This window comes from Urocampus carinirostris, chromosome 1, assembly GCF_059441175.1.
Source record: "Urocampus carinirostris isolate Australia breed hairy pipefish chromosome 1, RoL_Ucar_1.0, whole genome shotgun sequence".
NCBI classification, from domain to species: Eukaryota; Metazoa; Chordata; class Actinopteri; order Syngnathiformes; family Syngnathidae; genus Urocampus; species Urocampus carinirostris.
Genome location: NC_142349.1, coordinates 27,598,922 through 27,624,023, shown reverse-complemented (window position 1 = coordinate 27,624,023; position 25,102 = coordinate 27,598,922). Strand labels below are relative to the sequence as shown.

The 25,102-nt window shown below is 40.6% G+C and overlaps 1 protein-coding gene across 17 annotated transcripts in view; it reads right to left on the bottom strand.

The window, feature by feature from the left end:
* Positions 1-25,102, bottom strand: part of cacna1aa (calcium voltage-gated channel subunit alpha1 Aa) — a 78,494-nt gene continuing 53,392 nt past the window's right edge. For 6 of the 17 annotated variants that reach the window (XM_088333050.1, XM_088333075.1, XM_088333057.1 and 3 more), the window contains 11 exons: positions 24,731-24,827; positions 20,057-20,171; positions 19,033-19,140; positions 18,024-18,127; positions 16,596-16,711; positions 16,401-16,521; positions 14,975-15,088; positions 13,953-13,991; positions 9,750-9,966; positions 8,451-8,698; positions 1-5,124 (listed from right to left, as the gene is read on the bottom strand). In XM_088333050.1, coding sequence (XP_088189176.1) covers positions 4,372-5,124; positions 8,451-8,698; positions 9,750-9,966; positions 13,953-13,991; positions 14,975-15,088; positions 16,401-16,521; positions 16,596-16,711; positions 18,024-18,127; positions 19,033-19,140; positions 20,057-20,171; positions 24,731-24,827 — 2,032 coding nt within the window. In that variant the 3' untranslated portion in view covers positions 1-4,371. Of the gene's footprint in view, positions 5,125-8,450; positions 8,699-9,749; positions 9,967-13,952; positions 13,992-14,974; positions 15,089-16,400; positions 16,522-16,595; positions 16,712-18,023; positions 18,128-19,032; positions 19,141-20,056; positions 20,172-23,325; positions 23,423-24,730; positions 24,828-25,102 lie in introns of all 17 variants that reach the window. The other 11 variants (XM_088333067.1, XM_088333079.1, XM_088333066.1 and 8 more) reach the window with 7 other exon arrangements.

The following is a 25,102-nucleotide window of genomic DNA, read 5'->3' as shown; positions in this document are numbered from 1 at the left end:
TGTAGATATCTGCTTGTAATTTATTCATTAATGTACATGAGAAAAATAAGAAAATTTTTGCAATGCCGAGGTATCAGATTCGAGACTATCGGCAGACATAAAAAAAAAAACGAATCAATTATTTTCCCCGTTTTTCTGAATCCTATGCGGCCCGTCACTCTCCCCAAAAATGCCCAACGCTGCCTAAAAACACAAGAATTTCTTACTCTTTCTTTCTCCCCACTTCCTTTATTCTTTCTTACTCTTTCCCCCCTCTTTATTCTTTTTCTCCCTCTCATTTCTTCCTCTTTTCTTTCCTCCCTCCCACATTAGCAAAACTGCCACAATAATCATACAAGGTGTCAGCCAAAAATGACTCTCAGACAACCCAATGTGCATTCTCTTTTTTCTGTATTTTATTCTTCCGGAAGAGTTCAGTTTAGAATTACAAAATGCACTGGTAGAAATTGTGGTGAGACAGATTAAGAGTGAGACAAGAGATAAGAGTGTGAAAGAGACAGCGTCGGAGAGGGAAGAGAGAAAAATCGAGAAGGACATTGAGCGAGAGATCCGAGGTCCCGCGGCCCCTCAAGGTGCCCCTCTCTCCACACAAAAATTGACAAAACATGTCACTGTCATTGGAGTTTTTTTTTCTTTTTACATTTTTTTGTTTTCCATATTCACATTCAACATTGTGTTGTGCCTTGAGCCCAAAACGGGGGAAAAAAGACTCTCACCACAAGTATCCCTTTGTGTTTGTATCCCCTTTTTTTGGTCCTTTTTATATTATTTTTTTGTTTTCAAAAATAGAAGAAAAAAATGTTGGTTTTTTAAAAACATCTATTTATATATCTTTTTTTCCTCAATATCTATGAATTTGTTAGTGTGTTTTTCTTTTTGTGTCCTGAAGATGACTGTTAACCCACAGTGTGGCATGCACATAGCACATGCAGTTCTTGAACTAGATACTTTTGAAACTAACTGTCTTTTTTTAAACGTTTCTATTTGAAAAACAAAACAAAACATTGTTTTCTTCTCACTTGCGACTTTACATTGCATTTTAAACACCCTTGGTTAATTCGCACGGCTTTTGCTGCAGTATTGCACCAAAAAACCCGAAACAAAGAAAAAGAATGGTGACTTTCTGCAGTTTCTATTCATCGTTCACACATGCACGCACGCACGCACGCACTATCCTCATCCCGTTTTTTTCAAATGTTCCCCGCCCCCTTTAAAAATCCTCCCAAATTAAGGTGAGATGTGAAGGGGTTGTGTCGCACAAACATCGATAGCACAAACATACACTCACATTTTTGAGACAAAGTATTCAACCCATAAAACAAATTGCAGTTTTCTCCCGCTCACAAATACGCACACGCCACAGCACGAGTATTTGCTACATACCTTGTGTGCTAATCTCATTCCGAAGTGATGTGGGAGGGAAACATGTCTGTGACATTCCGCTGAGTTTGGAAAGACACTGATAGGTTAGGTTTCCATTTTTTCTTTTTCTTTTTTTTCCTGCCTTGCAATCGGTGGTCATCAGCCTCCAGTCAAAGTGGAAAATCAAAGTCACATAACACACTCTGGTAGCAGTACAAAAATGTTAGTCGGAGGCACATGTAGAAATCGAAAAAAAATCCGATATATACACACAAAGAGTTGGTGTTTTCTTTGACCCTAATAAAGTTTGGAAATCTGCTTAGCAAATGAAAGGGACCTCGAGAGACCTCACATTTTTTTACTTGCCTGTGCGACTTCAAGCAGGTTCTCTGTACCAGTGTTTCTCAACTGGTAGGTCAGGACCCAAAAGTAGGCCGCTGACCTGTTATTGGTGGATTGCGTGCCTTTTCCTTTGCAAAATATTACTTAAAAGTGGATTACACTCTTCCACATCTCATTTTATTGTGATTTCGTTGGTTTTCTTTCACTTTTCTGCCCGAAAAATGATAAGAGTATTAAGAGGAAGGAAACGTCACAGTGACAATGACGATCGAGTCGAAAAAGGATCCATCCATCCGTTATCTGCACCGCTTATCGTCAGTAAGGTCGCGGGGGTGCTGGAGCCCATCCCAGCTATCTTCGGGCAGTGGGCAGGGGACACTCTGAACTGGTTGCCAGCCAGTTGCAGTGCACACAGGGACAGACAATTCGCTCGCTCATTCACACCTAGGGACAATTTGGACCGGCCAATTAACCTGACATGCATGTTTTTTGGAATTTGGGAGGAAAACAGAGTGCCCGAAGGAAGCCCACGCAAGCACAGGGAGAACATTGAAACTCCACACAGGAGGTTCCATCTCATGACCTCAGAACTGTGCCGCACGCGCGCTAACCACTGCGAAGCCGTGCAGCCTCGAAAAAGGATATTATTGCGAAATGTGAAGACGGTGTACGAGTGTCTGGCTTTGAAGCGCTGTTGGAAGTAATAGTAAATGCTTTAAAAATGTTATATTTTCACCAATACATTAATCTTTATTACCTACATAATTGAATATATCTCACAGTACACACTTTGTAGTACGAATAATTTTCTATGCAGCCGATCACACAAACATTTCCAGGAAGCAATATATGTGAATAATAAACTGTGACTAAACAGGGATACGTTTCAAGTTCCTGTAACTGATGGGAAGTCAACAAAACATGTTAAAAAGTATCAAATAAAATTGAAACAAATGAGCGCAAAAGGTTACATTTTTTTATGATGCTGTGCAGCTGCTTTAAAAAGGGTCTTGCTGGGCCTTCATGTTAGTTTGGAGTTTTTTGTGGGCTGTCAGGTCCTGCATGGCATTCTCTGCTGGCCCCAAAAATATCTGAATTGTGTGTTAATTGTATTTTGCTCATAATTACTTGTTTGCGTTCATATTTAAACATTTAACCATTCACATTTCAGCCAATACCTGTTCTCAGGGTCAAAAATCTAGCAAGGGGCCTTCACAATCCGTTCTGCAGGCCCTGAAGAACGTGACGATAAAGCGCGAGCTGGTGGTCCGGGGCCTGCTAGAGGGCCTTGGGAAATATCAGAGGGTTCACAAAGCTCTTTGGGAAAGAAAGGAGGATGGATTTTGTGCTCAAATAAAAAGGATTTTTGGTGAGTAAAAAGTGACAAAATTCCGAAATGATATTGCGATTTTTTTAGGTTATCGATGCTTTTTTACGTGTCACAGCTGTAACTGCTGTAAATATTTTTTAGTTATAAAATAGTTATTGATTCAGTATTGATTTAGATTTAGACCCAGGTGTAAAACGCACGGCTGGCCACTGTATTATGGTCAAAGAAAACACTTTATCCATTCTCCACCTTTGTTTCCAATAAAGACAAACGGTGCCACGTCCACTTTACCCTGCTTGCCAGTTTATCACCGTTATTAAAAAAGTTAAGAGGAAAAAGTGCATTTGCATCTGTTTGAGTGACAGGCATTTGGCACACTACCTAGACACGCAAGCAACAAAAAAGTCCTTTTTTTCTTGCCTACAATGACATGTGACATCGCTCTATGACCTTTTAAGGTGATTATGAGGGTATAAAGAGACACATGTAAAAAAGTGGGGGGGGAAAGAGAGAGGGACCAAAAGGTCTTTTTTTTTACCCCCTAAGAGCAGAGAACTGCAGGCTACATCAAGAAGAACAATGCCCTTCCCTCTTACATACTGTTGATTCTCATTGATGCCAGTAAATATCTTCTTTTTTCATCATCCATGCAAGATCACACAAGGTTTACAAGTCTTAAAAAAGCTGTGTGGGGGTGCAACCAAAGATTCAAGTTTGCGTGATTTGAAGAAGAAGAAGTCGCGGAAAAAGCAGCCGCTGCAATTACAGAAAAGAAAAAAAAACACTGCAGAAAGCTGCTTTGGTGCTGGAACACGTTGTTTGTTATGCTTTCCTCGCCTAAGTCGCGACCTCAACATCTTCGGGGTCCCCGCGTGCCCGAGCAGCCCCCGACTCTCGCACTCTCAGCTGGCCTCCTCATCGCTTTTGTTCATATTTAAAAACGGATGATAAAACTCATCAATATTTAACAAAGGCCAGGGCGGGTTTAAGGTCGACTTCCTTTCAAGCTAAAGTTCACGTTAGCTTGAGGTAGCAAGAAAATAAACAAATCTACCCCACCCTTGTATTTTTTTCTTTTTTGAGTCGCAACTCTTGACATCTTATAAGTGGCTGTAGCTCTTGACCAGAGGCAGAATTTCAACTCCCCTCTCTAGTTTGCACCCTTCAAAGCTTCAGTTTGACATTTGTCAAGCGATGAACATGATACCAATTTACTTTTGGTACCCCATTCTGCTTTTTTTTCTCCCATTTTTGTTTCATGACTTGATCCTCAAACCTGGTCACGCCTGCCCAGGATATTCCAAGGGTGTGTTCGAATGCTCCCCAGTCCACTGGGGCTAGCACCAGTCGTCTTGCTCTCTCTCACAGTAGGGTTCATGAAGACCCTTGCGGGGTCCTCTAAGTTGTCCTCCCGGGGGAACGACTTTGTGGGGCCCGCTATGTTGGGGTCCGTGAAGATGCGCTGAGGGTGACGCAGAGCGGTAACCGTTGGGTAGACGACGAGGACCTGGGGGCTGTGTGCCGGCGGGAGGGGGCACGTGGTGGACAGTCCTCGGCGAGGTACGGTTCGGCTGCTGGTGCGGCGGCAAAGGGTGTGGATGGGGGGTGTTTACAGGGTGTGGCTGGGGTGGGGGAAGGGGATGCAGATTGCGCATCTGGGGTTGTGGAGGAGGAGGGAGAGGGTGACCAGCCAAGGGATGTGGGTGGGGGTTGCCGCCTGGCTCGTTTACAGGTGGATCATGATGGGGCACAAAGTTCTGGTTGTGGAAACAGCCGTCCCCTTCTATGGATCCTCCGTCTGCATCCGCCCAGCGAAGCGGGGGGTGATGGCCCTGGCGGGGTACGCCGTGATGGGCTGGCGGGATGACGGCAAGAGGTCCCGGACCCTGGGGGCCGTCGGGAGATAAACGGCGGGACCCTGGGGCCCGGCCCTGCACAGCTTGTAAGGGCACTCCCTTACGGACTACTGGGGAGTAGGTCACGTGGGGGCGGGGTGTGGCGGGAGTCTGAGGTAACTGACGGCGGCCTCGACGCGGGGTGCTCGTCCCGGATGTCGACGGAACGGGGCTTCCGCTGACCGAACTACTGCCCTACACAAAAATTGAAATAAGGCAAATAAAAAGAACGAACCACAAATTCAACGACAGAACACAGAGCCAAGGATGAAGGACGAAGAGCAAAATGGATATATTATAAGAGAAGCACGAAATGACAATTACAACAAAAGCACAAGTGAAGTGAGCATAGAGAAAATCAGTGCAGGGATGAGGGACGAAAAAGACATGCCAGGCAAGGGAGAGAAAACAAGGAGGAAAAGGGGTTCATTTCCAGAGGTACAAGAGAAATACAGTACATACACATGCAGTTACTTTACATTTGTTACATAGACCAGCGTTCGGCAACCTTTTCTGAACTATATTCTCGGCATATTACTAACATAAGTAATGATAACAATAATAATAGTACTACTACTTCAACTACTACTACCAATACTACTACTAATAATAACAACAGCAATTGGCTAATATCCTCCGTGCAAATTTTAGGCCACTGGCGATCTAGATACCATTGGATTATATCTCATCCTCACACTATTTCTGCTCAAGGTGCCACAGCGTAGAATGTTGTTTGGGCTGAACTCTTTCCCATAATGCTCCATTACATAGTAATCATTACCGTTGATGATACATGATTTCATTATAATGGAGCATTATGAAAATGTTTTCACCCAAAACAATATTCTACAATGTGGCACCGTGTGTGGTGATGATGAGGTAAAAGCTAATGCCTTTTGCTTTGACACCTACAATCCAAGTGAGCTTGTGGCTAGGTTTGAGTGTTCTCATTGCCGTGATCTAGGTTCGATTCCCTCTGCATCCAATTCCAGGCAAATTAGGTCAGTGATATTTGTCGACTGATCAACCATTGCTCAATTATGGTGATGTAAAACCTCGCTGTAATGCTCAGCCAAACGTTCATTTTTTTGGGGGTTGAAAAAAAAATATGTTTGGTTCAAGTCAAAGAAAAGGCACTTTTTTCTTTCTGTGCAGCCTCATACCAAACGAGCCACGGCCCCCGGTACTGGTCTGCTGCCAGGAGGTTGCCGACCACTGATCTAGTGCATACAGTAAAAGTCTGGATAACTGGATGTCTAGGTGTCCTTCAGTTACCCTTGCCACAAAAATAGAAATGTAAAAACTCTGATTTTCTAAACACAGTAATCCCTCTCTTTTCGCGGGTGTAGCGTTTCAAAAATAACCCCCTTGGGCAAAGTCCACAAATTGTTCATTTTCTGTAAATTCCAGATTACAATCCGCTGCTTTTTTCTATGTTTTAAACACTTCGGTTTATAAAACAACGCGGCCTATTCTTTTATCTTTTTTCGAGAGGCAGATGAGGGTGTCGGCGGTGACTGCATATATCCCAAACTGCAGTGCCCGTCGGACATCGTGTCAAAATGCCCCGCAGTCCGCCTCGGCTGGTGCCTAGCAGCTGGCTTAGAGCTGATGTGGACCAGGGACTGCTGTGCTCGATAACTTAGATTGACAGCTGTGGGTAGAGTCTTCAAACAAGTGTTTTCATAATGGCACAATGTGTTACTTTCTGTACTAGACATTTACCTGCTGATTTTTTTTAAATGTAAGAAATTAATGTGAATGAGTTAATTTTCATGGCTGTTTAAGCTTGCGGCTTGAAATCCAGTGCAGCTTGTACAAAAACACAGTTTAGTTTATTTCTTAAATTTGTGCATACTGCTTTTATTTTGGTAAACTCTGTTTTCTGGAATTTACGGTATTTATTAGGTTATCAAGTAACAACCCCTATTAACAGGCTCAATCGTTTGTTAAACAAATGAAAGTACTGTTCTTTATGAACATTTTTTCTTTTTTACAAATAACCTCTATACTGGCAATTTCTAATTTCAAAAATAATCTTGCTGCTATATTGCACTATTGATTCAGAACAGCGATAAAGATAATTTCAGAACACTCTTCGCTTTGTTTCTTCTGATCATTTAAATCGCCATCATGTAGTTGTTATTGGGAAACAAAATTGTGGCGTAAAATTTGTTAACGTGAAAAGGAAATTTTAAACAGCAAATCAAGTCATGTACTTCATAAACGTTTTTTTTTTTTTTTTTTACAAATAACTTCTAAACAGTTGCGTCCTGATTCTGCTCTGCAACATTTCTCGCTCTGAAGTTTGCGGTGCAGGTGTGTTTTTGAAGAGGTCGCGCGCTCGTCTTGGGACCAAAAGGTCGCAGGTTCGATTCCCGGCTCCTCCGTGTTATATGTCGAAGTGTCCTTTGGCAAGACACTGAATCCCTAATGCCCCTGATAGCAGGTAGTTTGCCTTGCATGGCTGATGCTACTATCGGTTTGTTAGTGTGTAAAAGGGAAAAATGTGAAGCACATTGTAAAGCGCTTTGGGAGGTCATCATTGACTTGAAAAGCTCTATAGACCATAAACATTTTTTTCCCGAGAGGAGCATAGTGATAGGCAGTGGTTCTCGCTCTTTTTTCCTGTTGGCTAAAAGATCCTAATACACTCATGCAAGGACATGAGTCTCAAGAGAAATAGGGGAAATTCACAGCCAATACATTGGTCCTACACGTCAGCCTTCAACAGAGAATGTAATTTAACAGCTCATGAAAAGGTCCCTTTCTTGAGCTACTCGCTGAGAATCACGAAACACGTAATTGCACGAGAATTTGCACGAGAATTTGCACGAACGTAGAGTAAATGTGGCAAGGTGTTGAACGACGTGTACATATTAAACCATATTGTTATAAACACAGGTACAAAAGAGATGGAGTGACTGTTTAGCCAATTAAAATGCACACAAGTCCACAAAGTAACAAAACCGCAAAAAGTAAAGCGTGATATAGGAAGTACAGTACATTGTTCTTCACGCTTTGTTAAACAAAACTCGATGCAAAGGGGGTTGCAGTGCTGACATCATTAACATTGATTTATGTTCCAAAAAAAAAAACTGATGTTGGAATGGAGTGGTGTGGGGGCAGGAAGATAAAATTGGATAAGACAAAAATAAGCAACAATGTGTATGCATATTTGTTGAGTCCTTCACAGAAATTATAGCTGACTCATCTCACGTGTTTGTCAATACTTGCACATCAAGCTTTTGTTCAAAAGGGAGATAACCCTTTTTGATTTATGTAACAGGATTACTCGGTTAACAGTATGTTCGAATATTTTAGTTTGCATTTCTGAGCAATTTATGTAGCATATTTATGGCGAATTCCAGGATCAAAAAACATTAGCCAGTCATTTGATTTGCCAATCAAAGTAAATTTAAAACCAAGAGGGTAATAGTTTACAACATTTCACCCTCACTTAGCTTTGTAAGAGGAACTCCAAATAAACCAAATTGACGATGAATTACAGAAAGGCGCACCTGTCTGTGGGTGAGGCAGTCACGACCCTCACTGGGAGATCGTGACCACCGTGGGTCCCATTCCCGTTCGGGCTCTCGGTCACGGGAATGCTTGCGGCCGTAGTCGCTGCCACGCTCTGCGCCGTAACGTTCTTTGTCTATGGAACCGTGATGGTGGTGATGATGGTGATGGTGCTTGCGATCTTTGGACCGGCCTCGATCTCTGTCCCGATCCCTGTCTCTGGACATGGGGTCACCTGACTGGGTGTCTGCGCCAAAAGCAGATAATATAAAATTTGTACAAAATCATGGTAATATACAACTTTTCAAATGTTTGGGGCCACTCAGAAATATCTTTATATTTGAACAAAACACACCGTATTTTTCAATGAAGATAACATTAAACTAACTAACAAAGAGCCTGTGGGACAAGGAACTGGGTCGTCCGATGTTTGCTGCAATGATGTCCGTCTTCAAGTTTAGAGGGTAAGTAAATAAATGACCTCAAATCTATAAACGTATAGATCGGTCTGATGCCAACAAACATTTTGATTGGTTGAAAGTAAAAAAATATTCATAGGTGACTGAGTTTTCACACTTAAGGGTCACGTCCAAATAACGTACAGTGTTGTTTTTAGGGAAACTGTTATTGTCAAAAATATTGGCATGTATTAAAAAAAAAAAACACCACTTTTTGACAAATATGAAGCTCTAACTATGCCATGTGAAATATTCACCTCAGGATTTTATGTGTAGTTATATACGGTTCAGTTAGGTTTCTTTTTTGGCACTTTTAGGAGATGTACTACCCAAGGGCAGGGGGGGGAATAAATAAATGAAAAACTATATGTGTATGGATAAGTCTGATGCCAACCAACATTTGGAGCGCTTGAAAATATTTATAAATTGGCTAAGTTATCGAACTTTAAGTTGAAGTAAAAAATAATGTACACTGACACACGCTTTGTCACTAAAAAATCATGCCATGAAGGTTAATATGCTCATAAGTCAAGAAATCTTTTGATATAACGTGAGCCTCACCATAATTGCTGGCTATCTCGCTGCTAAAGTACTGGAAAACAACAAAAAGCTTGCAAATGGCTTGGCAAAGAAATGAAAAAAAAGTTGTAATTTGTTTATTTGAAACTCAGCAGTGTGTATTCTTCCTTCTTAGAAGTCGTTTATGGTAGCACTACACAATACAGTGACACGCCTACATGCCAAAAGAATAACGGCTGCTGCTATTATTTTAGGGTTTAAGGTCAACCTATCCAAAAATGACTTTACTGAGTATGGGTGTGTTTTTTTTAAGCCTCCAACCTGCGTCCACATCCGTGTAGTGACTCAGGGACCTCTCAGAGGCCCGATGACTGCGCTCTTTTCTTCTGTGGCCATGCCGGGAAGCCCGACCTTCCTCGGGTATAACATTCTCCATGTTGTAGACATCTTGGCCTCCTTTGTCTCTGCTGCCACGTCCTGACCTGCTGTGACCTAAGGCCGAGGCCGAGCGCTTCATGGGGCTGTTGTCGCTGATGGTCTGCCAGAGAAATGAGGAAGGACATGTGCTGGGAGATTCAGATTAAGTGGTGTCACCCGCTTAAGTGTACATGTTTGCATGGTTTGATTACAATATATTTTCCAATTTAATACAAGACTTACAGCAACTTTGCGCTTGCATCATTTCAAAAGGCATAGTAATACACTTAGTAACAAAGTAAGAAGCTTCAAAAGAAGTACCATATTTTTCACACTACAAGGCATACCGTATTATAAAACGCACCTCGAAAAATTCGTCTTTTTTTATACATAGAGTGCACCTGACCATAATGTGCATGAAATTGAGTCTACAGTAAGAGCTACCGTCTTTATATACTTACAGCATATAATAGTGCAACGATATACAATAAATCGTTCATTGGATTGCTGATTAAAATCGCATACATTTTTTTTGCAATGAGAAATCGAACACGGATTGCGACGGCGAAGGGGCAGATACTTTTTCACTAGACCAAATGACATATGAAAAAACGTTACAGTTTATCTCATTATCAGCCTATTTTTGCTCACGGTGCCAGAAGCACTGAATTACATAGTGCATTCTGATAGTTTGAACAGTCCCTACACTTCTTCAACTGTGTGTCAATGACTTGGTTAAATATGTCTACATATTTAAAAAAGCTTTTAGAGTATTCTGTTGATAGATTTTTTGTTTTCTGTTCCTATCTTTCACAACATTATTGATGCACAGGTGAAGAAGTGGAGATACCGTTTCACTTATCAGAATGCACTGTGCAAATAAGTGTTTTTGACACTATGAACCAAAATAATGTCACAATGAAATACTGTAAGGTCGAATGCGTTTTTATATGTCATCTGTACCACTTAAGATATTGTGGTAGAGAGTTGGCGCCCTCACGCCACAGCTCGTTGCATGCAACGTAATGTATTGCAATTTGGGCCAATGAGGATTATTGATTGATCAATCATTGCTTAGGCACACCTATGTATTCTGAATGCATTTCCATTTTTAATCGCACTTTCAAACGTCTGGACAATTCGTTTTTTTTTAGTTGTGCCTTATAGTCTCGGAAAATATAGTAGTTTGACAAATATTGAAAAATACAAAGAAAATCCAATGTTATTTCCCATAACCCCCGCAGAACAAAGCACATTCCAGACTGCATGAAATCCCAGTTTTCCTTCCCCGTGCTTTGATGCAGCCATGCAGGCATGTATACGCGTGCCTGTGCTCCCGACTAGTGGATCAAGACAGTGGCCTACAGTCGATGGGGCATCGGTTGCCAACAATGTTAAATGTATAATGTGATGTACACTATATGGACAAAAGTATTGGGAGACCTGGAAATAAAAACCTTTATATGACTGCTCTACTTTCTCATCACAATAGTAGATTTCAGTCAAATTAAATTTCACTTTTAAATGTTTGGTTACAGTGGAGTATACACCAATGGTATTATACAATATCTGTTAACTTCAGCCAAATACTCCCATTATTACTGATTGCAATTTCCCTTATTAAGTGATATAAAACCTTACAAACACAATACAGCACCTATTTACTCACAGCAAGACAGACAACATTATAATAAAATGTAGTGTGAACAAATTTATATTATTCACCTAATAAACAACGTCATTCCTTCAGCATATTTTTAGTTCTTGCAGTAAAATTAGTGTTGTTTATTATACGTATCAGTGCAGGCCTTTGCAGCCTTTATTTAATCTAGAGGTCGTTTTCCTCTGTAACAGAAACTATCCCAATTTTATTAAAGATGTCAGAGTGCCAGTTCGCACTTCATCTACTCGGTATGTGCTTTTCTCATATGGCTGAAAACTCACTCACTATCTGCATTATACTGTGGTGAGAAAGGCAGAGCAATACGCTCAAAAAATAGATGCTTGATTAAAGATTACATTTGCTAGGGTACCGCAACAATATTAGCAATCTATGTCGATTGTCATCTGCTACCACTGACTGACACGATCTAATTTAGAGCTAAAATGGGCAAAAAGAGATTAGTCAAACCAAAAAAGGGAGTTTTTATTTTATTTTAATTTTGAAAAGATTTTTCCACGTAAAAAATGTTATACAGCATACAATTTTAAATGATCAAAAAACGTATGTGAAAATGTATAAGTTAACAAGTATTTTATACAGTATAAATACTATTGCTTTATTCCATAACAGTAAACTTGTCACAAAAATCCCTTTATCTCGGATTTTGAATAGATTTTACGTTTTGTAGATGGCATTGGGTTCTTAGAGGAAAAAAGGGGGGACTTCCTTAAAAGTATCAGCTATCCAAATGAATGAATTAGTATTCAAGGTGAAGGCTGTCCATATAGTGTACATATGTAAAGAACCTAAGGTTTGATTTCCCAGCAATAGCAGCATTAATAATCTCTACCATTTCCACTCACATCATTCTTTTTGCATCTCTTCTCATCCCACACACAGCATGCTCTCATGAACACACTCGCCTTCAGTCCATACAAATAGCATGCCAGTTGGCAGTAACGAATGGAGACATAAAATCAAGAAAACAATCATGTCAGGCACACCGGCATGGTAGTAGAGATAAAGAGAAAACAAACAGAAGCAGAATGAGACGAATAGAAAACCATTGGTTAGTAAGTGTTAATACAAGAAGCACCGTGCTACAAATCTCCAGCCAGCCAAGTAGCTCAAGATGCTAGCATCACTCGGGAAAGTGTCCCCAGAGGAGTTCATGCTAAAGAAGATGACATTTGTGAAATTTGGAATAAAGCTTGCCCTGTCGCAATTGCATGGACAACACCACCCACCCCCATACACACACAAAGCGGTGCTCTTCCTCATTAGGCTTTGAAGAAGGGTATGCAATGAATTTGCAAATGTGCTGATTTGTAAAATCAAAGTTCTGAATGGAAAATTTTCATTTAAATGAGTCTCAGCTGATGCTGAATCTGAAACAATAGTTCCCAACGAGTTAAGTAACTATCTATGAGTAGCTGCTTTTAGCATTACCAGAGTTTTACCCTTACGCAGTGTTCTCAAAACACAATTACTTTTTTCGATAACGAGTCGTGTAACGCTTTCCTAATAACTTTTGGGAACTCTATTATGGTTACTACAAGGTGCATTGATGCTTTATTCCCTTACTAATTCAATGTCTAAAGGCTGAATAATCTTGTATCATTCAAATTGCCAAATACAGCGCTCGATCAGCCAGCAGCATTTTTTTGGATAATATAGGTATGGTGCAAGTAAGTCAAGCAAGTACGAGAATTCCGAATTTCTTCACATAGAGATTTTTCCCTATTAATATATATATATATATATATATATATATATATATATATGTGTGTGTGTGTGTGTGTGTGTGTGTGTTAAATCTGTATTGGATCACATCTAAGCTAAATTTACAGCTGTTAAATAAAATACTGTCATCACAGTTAATATGCGCATATTTGGTTGTGTGTCACCAGTAGGGAATGGTAGGTGCCGCATTTGGGAGTGGGGCACGTCCAACACTGCCTTCAAGTTAAAGCCGATTGAAAGTATTTTTTTTTTTTTTTTTACGAGCATTTTGCACATGATGTATTATTTAATCAATATATCCGTCTTTAAAAAATATGTTTGTTGGGAGAGGTTTTTTGTTTGAATCAATCGAAAAACGTAGTCGTCTAGATAGATCAATAACATCCAAATTTTATGTTTTGCCTGCATCGCTCAGCCCCAGTGTAGCATGATGAAAGCAAGTATACATTAAATTTAGGAAGATCAGATGAAAATGGTAACTAGTGTTATACGCAATCCTTTTACGATTGTACCACTGCAGTTGGTGGCAAATCATGTACATTTTACAGTAAAAAAAAAAAAAATATAAAAACAAGTTCCTCCCGCTTTAAATTGAAGCAAAATGCAATTCTGGGTGGGAATGGGTTTTAAAGCCAAGGCAGAGTAATAGAGAGGAGATGAAAAGATCCGGAACAACGAGACTGGGAAGACAGGATACATACACTGAGGTGACTGCCACGGTGCTTCCCTTTTCTCCGCTTCTGTGTGAGCACAAAAAAAACACGCACGCACACAAACACACACACACACACAGCCAAGCCACAAATGAAGCGGACCTAAAACAACGGAGGAATACGGAAGACTGGGGAAAACAATAAAGATGTATATGTTCACAATGATGGAGAGAAAAGATCGAGGGACGGTCGTGTAGTTGGAGCTGCATCTCAAAGAGACACAGAAAGTCCAGGCATACACTGGAGCAGCAGTAAAGGAGGAGAAACACTTACCACGCAGAGCAGGTGAAAGACGTCAAAACAGTGATTAATTAACAGTCGAAATGAAGCACAATCGGCAAAATAGTAAAACAAAAAAAAAGCAATCTGTTTAACACACACACACACACACACACACACACACACACACACACACACACACACACACACACACACACACACACACACACACACACACACACACACACACACACACACACACACACACACACTAGGCAAGGGTGAGGTAAACCCGTCATAATTCATCAAAGGTACGCCCTCCATTCAGCAGGAAGTGAGAAAAACAGAGCTCGACGTCTACAAGAGCTGTGGTAACAACATTATCAAGTCAGGGCCCAGACTATGCATTGGCGCACAATGTGTGTCTGACAAGTTTTGTGCATTGCCAAACCAGAGCACTCACCAGTGAGAAACAGCACAAAATGGTTGAGGGTGTCACATGGAGAGAGAAACGATCACATGCAAGACATGGGAGAAAGGAAGGACGCCAGCATGGTAAGAAGAGAGCGATAAGTGAGACTTTGCCTTGCTGTCGTTCTGCAGAGCCAGAAATAAACGTGTTCGATACTTAATCTAGATAAAGCTAGCTAGGTCTTGTTTGTTCTGATATTGGAAGAGGGTCAGGCTCAGCCGTGAACCACAGCAATGAATTGTTTAGCAAAGACTTGAGTGATAGGACACAAAATGAAGAAGGGGGGTGGAGGGGTTGGACGGGTGACAATGCTGCTCACTTGGTTGTCGCCTGGTAGGCGGGGCATGGAAGCGGCCCTGCCGTGGCCTTCCATTGGTGGAAAGTGCTCAGTATCCGAGTAACCATCCTGCCCCATCTCTCTCATCTCTACCGTCTGCAAACAGAGCAGGAGAGCAGGAGATGTTGTGATTGGCTGCCAAGACATCGGGGTGGCTCGGGCAGGGACTGGTGGAGGTCTGGGGCGTTGTTATCCACAGAGGCAGAGAACCAAAGGTCTTACACAGCAAAGTCGTCGATGACAGGATCAGAGTACAATGACCAGGTAGTTCCCACTTACAGATCAGCATGTAATTTTAGTTTTGACCATACATAAAAGGAGCTTCATTAGACACAATTATACGAGAAACCCAAGCTTAAAAAAAATCCTAACTTAAGATGTCCAACACTGGAATGTGGGTCAAAAGTTTCCAAAATTGTTCAAACAAGTCTTCCAAATAACAATTTTTGTGAAAGAACCATTTACATGGTCCTTGAGAGCAACCTACATTTTCATCTTGACACGAGGGAGAACAGCCAAGTTTCAGATTTTTTGTTGTTGTCTTATTAAGATACCATTTTGAAAACATGATGTATAATGATAAGAAAGTATTGGCAAATCTTTATATATTGAACACTTTGCAGGACCTTTATGTCTAATATGGTGCGACTCTCATATTTCATTGGCAAACACACTGGAATTGTATAAAGTCAACTCACCAAATGTTTTCTCTTCACAATAAGTTTTATGTTTCTACACTTACAGTATCTAAATGGGGCATTCTGATTAACATTATCCGTGGAAAATTAATTATACAACAAAATCCATTTGATGGAGAATCCATCTGATTGCTTCTTAGTTCATTTTCTACAAACTTTGTAAATCTGAAAGCTTGTGTTTAGCCTATATACAACATTCTAACATTAGGTACATTGTAACAGCATTGAACACTTTGTTTCATTTTTAAAATTTAAATTAAAAAAAATGGATGTCAAAAGCTAACCTAGATTATACCCTCTCTTGTACCCTTTCGAAATCAAAACCTGTTGACAGGAAGCTGCACCAAATCCCATTATTGGGGAAGCCCACATTATTGATTTCCAAAATTACAGGGGCATATGACTGAAGGATCGAAGGCAGTAAGACATGTATGTTTGTGTTTATGTTATTTCATAGATGGCAAAGGAATAATTGTTTCATAGATGCACATGAGTGAAAAAATGGCGAAGCTTGGCAGCAGCAGTTTGGGACAAATGTGCCAATTCCTCAGTAGGAATACAACAGGACCGTACTCTGGGATTTCTTGTGATAGTGGTGGTAAAACAAATGACTGGACACCAGAGACTTGTGGCATGAGCTGAGATTTTCGATGTTTGATGGACTGTACTGTACGTACATTAGCACTTGTAAGTATATGTTAGCATTCTACCTGAGAGGTGGTCATGCTACCCAGGCCATCTTCGGGGCTCCAGCTTCCGACCTTCTGAGACATTTCCTGAGCACGCGCCGTGACCCATGAGTGGCTCTCCGGGACTCCCCCTTCCACTGGCCTGTCACACCGATATACACAGCCATAAAAACCCAGAACACACATTCGACTTTGTTCACACACAGTCAGACTTACAGGCTACTCATTGTCTCTTTTGTTTCAGGTGGTGGGAGGGCATTGTTGAGCACGGGACCCCCGTCCTGGGTGGGGGAAGATGGCTCCACGCGCTGAAACAGTAATGGCGTTCGATTCTGTGTAATATATACGACATGGCCATCGCCAGCTATCAGGCAGACCGACAGGGAAATGGGGCATGGAAATGAGCAAAGCAGAACCAGAAGGATGGGAGTGGGGGGCAGCTGGAATCCAGGCACACCCGTCACTGGGTCCATGACACCAGGTAACTCAGTCAGAACACTAAATAAACACAAGTAACAGGTGGCCTCCAATTTTTCAGTTTAAGGTGACACTTGATATACCAAGGCAGTGCGTCAGGAACGAGTCAAAGCAGCAAGGGAAAGGTCGAACTGGAGTAATTGACGGAAGCCAAGAGGGAAGCGAAAAGTGCAGGGTAACGGGGAGATGTTTGGACGTTATATGAATAGAAATATATCAAAACATGAAATGGTACAATCAGAATATTTAAAGTACAAAGCAGGCCTGTATCAATAAAAACATGCAAATGGTGGGACGTTTCATTTGGAGTGAGGAAGTACAGTATGCTGAGTATAAAAAGAAAAAAAAGACAAAATTGTCAAAAGAACCCTTTAGAGGGCTTCAAATTATGCCTTGAAAAAGACCCATCACTTGTTTGCGAACGGACCAAGAAATTAGACTTTTGAATCACACTGTTGAATATATGAATAACCAAATATGTCTACAGAACTTTTGTGTAAAATCAGAAAGACTCGCTGAGCCACAAAAACCAAACTCAACGTTGCTGAACCACAAAAAAAACGTCATTAAAAGAGGACAGCTGATGCTTGCGAGGGGACATCTTTTAAGCAGCAGATAGCAGCATTGCCATTTCTACCACTAGGGAGAGTTTTTATATTTTGGCCTTTAATACCACCACAATAGATTTTAACTAAGATAAACAAAATGTAGCCTACTTTAACTCCCGACTTTGAGTTTGAAACAATCAGAGTTTTACATGGAGTTTTGAGTCCGTCCATACTATATTTTCAAAAGACCCAAAGTAATTGAATACATTCACTCTAAGTTAAACTCAAATGTCTTGACAGTTGTATTTTCAGTCTGTCAACAACCCGGCCAGTTGTTGTGTTTAATCCATGGTGATGTGCCGCACAGCCTTCACCATTTTCAATAGGGTCATTTCCTCCTTGGTTATTTTAAATCTATTATGGTGATGTTTACATGTAAATATAAAAAAATCTGACTGTTAATTATAACAAAATGACTTCATTTTGTATTTACTCTTCCATTATTTGAAACACATATCAGCACATACTGTAGACCCAGTCTAAATGTGCCTGTGATCATGCACACATTCAATTCTTTTCTTGCGGGCACACTTTAGCCCTCGCAACAGTCATGCATTACCTGCTCATCCCGAAGTGCCTGTGAGCGCTTGCTCTTGCTCTGCCGGTAGTACTCCATGATCATCATGGCAGCATATATTTTGCCAACTGTCAGGTCTGTCGCTGCTGAGAGAATGACAAGTTATCCTGCAAGATTAGACCCTTTGGTATGGACCCTGAGCGCCAGAAATGGTAAAGAAGGGTGAGGCGTGCACACCAAAAAACACAACAACTCCACTTTACACACGTCACAAATACACAGACATTGAGCGAAGTGTCTTTTCACAGGGAGATTTTTGTTACAGTAGAAGTAACATTAGACCCTTGTGATATGCAATAAAAATAGGATAAGAAGCACTTGACTGTTATAAGTAAGCCTTGGATTTTTCTTTTTGGGTATTCTAGAGCTACTGCAAAAGATTAAATCATTTCAACACCACATTCATACTTCCTAACAATCTGAAATCTGTCTACAGTCAGTCATTAGTCAATTTTTGCAGACCCTAAGCGTTTATTGGTTCTACCGTTTTCCTATTCTGTATATGTTGCTCTACCATTGGTGTTCATATAAACATAACTTCACGTGCAACTCACCCTTCAACTAAACTCTTATTTCAACCCTCACCGGTGTTAAACATGTTTAACCTATAAACATATTTCTTGTATCTCAAGGAGTCACTATGTACTGATAACATACAATAAGCAAATACCCAGGACATACTTCTTAGTATACATTTAAGGGAAACACAAGGTTATCTATACACAACTGGGATTGGCCCTGCAGTGAAAAGACATCTATAGAGATACTCTATAGAGTGACACCCTCTGATTGTAGGTTCTATTATTATGAGTGTGCGCAGGTTCTGTCAATGTTCAGTGTCAGCTGTATCAGAGGGTGTAGCAGTGAAGAGAGAAACTGGCAGAAAGAAGCAATCCTCAGGTGGCGTGGAAGAGAAACATCGCCGGAGAAGTGGGTGATGCGGGCTGCTGCAGACAGGCCACGTGGCACGCCCATGTACACTGTAACTTACACTTGTGGGGAGTCACCAGCAAGTCCAGATGCTTCTGGGAGAGATTCGGCCAGATTGCCATCATCTCTTTCCTCAGCTCTGCATCCATCTGGTGCTTGTCAATACCACCTGGCACAAACATGCACATGTACACAAAGAATGAGGATAAAGTGATATATAGCGACAAATCTACATATACAAATACAATCATGTTTATAAGTTTTGGGAAAAAGATAAATATGTGGTTATAAGTTATGTATGTGATTAAAATAACTTGCGGTTAAGCGACAAAGCTGAAAAACAAAATGTTGACTTTATCAATCTGGACATTAAGATTTTAATTAATTTGAAATAATAAACCTCACCCATATATACCAGCTTGGTGGCCTTGGGTTAGGGTGACCGCCCAGGGTGCGGATTTTATCTAAAGCCTGTGCCCTATTATCAGGTGAGCCCTAGGTTTCTAGTAAATACAGCAATGGCGATCATAAATGAGACTGCACTTTTACAGTGAGCCATATCGTCATAAAGTACAATATTTTGAGATGGTTTTAAAAAAATAATTGTAAAGTTAATATTTACAGCTGAAAAACAAACAAACAAAAAAAACAACAACATATCGAACCATAGTTTGGGACTAGCCTGCCTAAATGCCACAATTAACTAATCAGTAACTAAATCAGCTTCAAATTAAATTCCTACCTTCTATTCCACAAACAGGCAAACTGAATTCTTCTAATTATGATAATTGCTCAGGCCTAAACCGAAGTCAACACAATTTAGTAAGTCTTAAAATCATCTTTACAGACTACAGAAATAGTCACCAAAAAATAGGTATTATCAACCCAAAACACCTTAAACCAACGACAGTAAATAAAACAATCAATAATCAAAACTATTACATTCTGTTCGTGGTATCCTGATATCTAAATTGTCTAATTCTAATATCCAAGAATTTCATAATACTTTATTTGATACCATAAATATAAGTTTGAAAGTGTCCTTTCGGGTAAAACATATCTGGCAGTCAAGAGAGATTTTGCACCTTCAGAGATCTTGGCGATCTTGATGTCCAGTGCCGTTCGGATCAAAGCCATGAGGGTGGAATTAAAGTGGACTGTGTTGTCGTCAGCCACAGGCAGATCCATGCGTAGAAGTCTCTGCAGGGATGATCAGTCAAGTTGAGGGACAAAAACAGTTGGAAATGTTTGTGGAACCTCCAAGCAACAAGGTGGAGAGTGTTTGGGGTTCGAGGGAGGATAGCTGTAGGAGCTGTGTAAAGCATTTGTTATTCATTTTTACCAAAATATGGGAAATTTGATGTTGTCAAATGGAGCCATTACGTTGTAATATGTTCTCAGGCTTTATACACAATTTGTACAAACCCAATTATCTTAGAGGTGGTGTGAACCATTAGTGTTAAGAAGACAGTGACTTTTGTAACACACAGCTCCTTAAATAGGGATTGGAGATTCACAACAGAGACCTGTCTTGAACCAATAAGCCCAAAATAAGCATCAGACATCTGGTGGAAAGGGAAATGCTCTTTGGTTTTATTCTTATTGGTTCTTTTCATCAAAGGCCTTGTTTGCTTATAACATTATGCGAAAAATTAGTAAACATTCACACAATTACATTGGGCCCTTTTTTCGTTCCTGGTCTTGTTTAGCGGAATTGGCAGTCTAACATGGGTGGAGTGTTTTTGCCCCTTGTTATTTCCATCGATGGGGTCAATTGCAAAGAGCAGCTAGTATAATTGGGCCCCATTTTGTGATAAATTATAACAGAAATGTTGCCATTATTGTGGTCTCCAAAAGTGCCCAGTCTCATTCCCAATTAATACAAGATGAAATATTCTTATAAATTCGCAATGACCTGCCAAAATTTGGCCTACAGACTGAGGCTTTACTTCAAAATAAATCTTACCTGACCTACAATGAATGAATATCAATGTACTGGAATGCCTGAACTGTATTTTAAAGATTTTCTTGGAAGTAGAAAACCTCTAAATTGGCAAGAAAGACAGCAAAATTTGTGTTATGTCCTTTTGAAAATTGAGACAAATCCTTTATCCGTCAAGCGCACAGGCTACGAAAATAGAGCCTTTTTCTTTGCGACACGAAGACAGAGTCCACAAAGACATGCGGCAAACCATGCACCCCCAGCGTTGCCTTTGGTCTGGCACAACTATATTGTTAAAATGTCAACTCCCTGTTAACCAAACTTCCCTACCCCCATGCAAACATGCAATGCATATACGATATGCCTCACTGAAAAGAAGCCGCACAGCCAAACATGAAAAGCATCACATGTGAGGGAACATTGAAATGAGTTTGTGCATTGGTATAATCTTCTTGCTATTAAGTTGTGTAGAGAAGTTTGCTACTAGCTTGATTGCTAAAACTTTGATATCGTAATGAGCACAGACTTTGAAGGTTAATAGGTGAGAGAGAGCAGCATTCTGTGGAAAAGACAACAACAAAAAATGAAGGAAATCTTTCCAAAAAGCAAAGGTGTAAATGTCAATAAGGGGAGACGATGCAACAGTCAAAAGCAGCTGCTGAAAGATAGAGTATGATGGAGATGAAATAAAACAAAAATAGTTTCTGCAGCATTAGCGTAAGTAGAAAAAGTAAGTAGAACTGATAAGGGACAACGAAAGCAAAAGAAACAGCACCCGTGGCGTTGTCGGTCAGAAAGCACTCCTGCCTGAAGACCCTGTTGTCTCTTGTCTATACTAAGAAATGACGTGGAGCCGTCTAAGATGGATCATTGTTCTGGGGGTGGAACTGGGTCATAGGTGTTTATATTTGGCTCATGCTCTGGTTATGAAATGAAACTCAGATGGCACATGATGTGCATGCAATTCTATTTAGTACTATTAAACAGGGAAAGGTCTGAGGTGCATTTCAGGGAGGAGGCTTTAAATAGATCATTTGGAAGGCATAGCAGTGGGGAGAGCAGAAATGGACTTGAAAAATAGGTAACTGCATGAACATGGTTTAAATTGCGCCACTGGTTGATTGCTTTTAACCACTAATATCAAATCTAGTGTTACAGGATCTTGACTTTAAATTTCACATCGCAGCTTTTATAAACCTCATCATATGGAATGGCTTTTTACACAGTTGCAGTAGTCTCAATATGCGATTGTCACATTTCAGCCAATTACCCTGACATTGTTAATTCCACTGCCACTGGTTTAGATTTGTTATTCAGTACACAAGGAGACGATTCAAACAGAAATTCAAAATTGATGCTGTCAAGTTTAAGTTAAAGCAATATTTGCTAGCAATGGAGTGATCTCCTACTTTTGGTCACAGTGTTTGAATGTGACATTAATCAAGATATTTTTGAGTACATTTCTATGCTAATGTGTGAAAATTATGTAGAATGGCGCGTTCATGCAAACGGCAGTAGTGCCGATGGGCCATGCAGAGGGCAGGTGAAGATTGAGTGCTGGGGGGATGCAGAGATGTGTAGGAGCAGAAGGAGGAGGAGAGGGGGGCTGGAAACAGAATAGAACTGCATTGACGACAGAACCAAAGGACAAAGAGAAGATTGGACTTGCAGATAGAAAAAAAAGCAGCTCGGGGGCTCGGCGCTGCTACATGAAGGGTGACAGAAAAAGAACGGCTTCTGTATGGCAACCAAAGGCTCTCGGAGGAAAACACATCACTGACACAAGCCCCTCTGCTCTCTCTACCATAGCAAAGAACACAGACTGCCTCTGTGTGGGTGCATGTGTCCTCATTTTCTGCATTTGTGTGCACGTGTGAATATGCATTTGCCCCATCCACAGGAAGGAACGAGGACAGAAGTCTGGTGGACTTTCCAAGCACTGCTGCACATGCACTTCTTTGTGTATGTGGATTGTGGCTCTGTGGGAAGAATGACGGGTGGGATGAGCATTGGAAAATCTTTGCCTACATTAGGCTGCCTGTGCACAGTTACCAACGGTTGCATCGTAAGCTCAGCAAGTCAGCCTGGCTGGCAAACATATGTGGTGCAAAAGAGCTGAGAAGGTCCCTCCTTTCGTTCCTTCCTGTGGAAAAGCATCCCTCGTCTCATCTCACCTCACGCTATTTGTCCCCGTACTTCGCCCCAAATTCCCACACTGCCACACAACAACCACAACAATGACCAGCCCGCCCCCACTTTTCACAAAACATAAAAAAAATATAAATAGAACCAAACAAACAACACCAGTAAATATTACACCATGTTGACATCTTACTAGCACTTTCTAAAAGCCCACCCTTGCCCACAACCCTTTATCCCCCCTTGGAGACTTAGGGTGGGGTCCTCTCTAACCTTGTAGGCCACCCGTGCAGGACACCTTTTCCCAAGGCCTAGTGGAGGACACATGTGCCTGAGCATGTCATACATTTGCCTGCAACTGATCCTGCCACTGCACAGCCAGCCAGTGCCACCAACACATTAACCGAGAGATAGAAGAGATGGAGGGAAGCAAAAAGAAAAAGACAGAGGGACGGGTGTTTAGATATGGGGATAAAATTAGCCATGTGTGAAGGGGAGAGAAATACCCCCTAACAACAGAAAAAAGACAAGGTTATTTGGCTGATTTGACAACATAGTGGCCTTGAATAGCTGTCTTACTTAGTTAAACACATCACTTACAGATTATTGAAGTCATCAAAAAAGTCATTCTGCCTCCTTTTCTATCAATGTTTTTGTGTACATGTGAGGTCTTTTTGTAAGAGTTTGGGAAGATTCAGGTTTAGTTAAAACCAGATTGCTCGAATTGACCGAGCTTTCTCCTAAATTAAATTGATCCGAAAGAAATTAAAGAACTAGGACTAGCAGTTGTAATTTTGTGACCACAGTATGTAATATTGGTAACAATTTCCTAATAAAAGCGTGTTGGTGAGCATGTGTCTGTGTGTTGTCCGTCTATGTTTGCACAGTCAAGAGCATGGCAGAGCTTTACAGCCGGCACCAAGCCACTTCTGCTCAATTAGGGAAGAGGGGAGTAGGGAAGGAGGAGGGTGGGGTGTCAATGCAGTTTTCTGTCTTTCCTGAAACCCCCTCAAAAACAAGAACAATGCAACACTACAGTGAGGCACTGTAGGTTGCTGTTATCCTAAAAATAAACGTAACAAAACATTCTACAAAAAAGGATCAATTTTATGATACAGTGTTCCCTTACTTTTCGCTGGAAATACAGTCACAGTCCTCAAGTCAATAGCTCAATTTCGGCCAAAAAGAGGGTGACATTTCAAAGCTATTTTTATCAGTTAAATTTTTCAGGCAACTCCAACCTTAGTAAAAATATTTAGAACCTATCCACATTAAACACTTATTTCACAAAATAAATTTGACTTTTACAATTTTAGCTCCCAACTATGTAGAATAAGTAATCTTTTTTAATTAAAAAACGCCTTACACATGTTACAAAATAAAATCTTCCAAAACATAATTGCGACACAGCAAGGGAACATTGCATTTGAACCCATACAACATCCTCCTTTTTCTTTTTTGAGATTATATTACACTTTGAGCATTTCCCATGCATCTTTGAGTGTCCCGCACATTCTCTCTGCATTTCAGAACGCAAGTTGATAATGGCGGGAAAGTAGATATATAAATGGAAAAAAAGGAACCCTTCAAATCAAAAACAATAAAGCAGCATTCACTCCATTCCTGGATGCTGTGGCTAGCAAGAGTGCTTGATAATTTTTTTGAGTGAAAGTCAAACCTTGCAGGCCACCCTATGAGGACATTTCTTGCCTAAGCCAAGAGGCGGGTCGATAACTCGTAATAAACTGTACATGTCCTTATAATGAATGCGCCCGCTGCAAGAAGAATACAGGGGAGTTAGGAGAAGCTCACACAGAGGAAAACAAACACCAACCAACATTTATAAAGAAGAGAAAACATTGGGAAGAAAAACACATCATCACAGTATTTTAACATGCTTTCCACTATGATAACTCTAAAAAATACTGTGCCTAATCAAAAAAACCATTCACTTTAAAATCACACCAAAAACTGCACAGTACTGCATGCTAAACACTGTTGAATGTGGTCCTTAGGACTTCCAAAGAGCATAATAGCCTAAAACTACTCT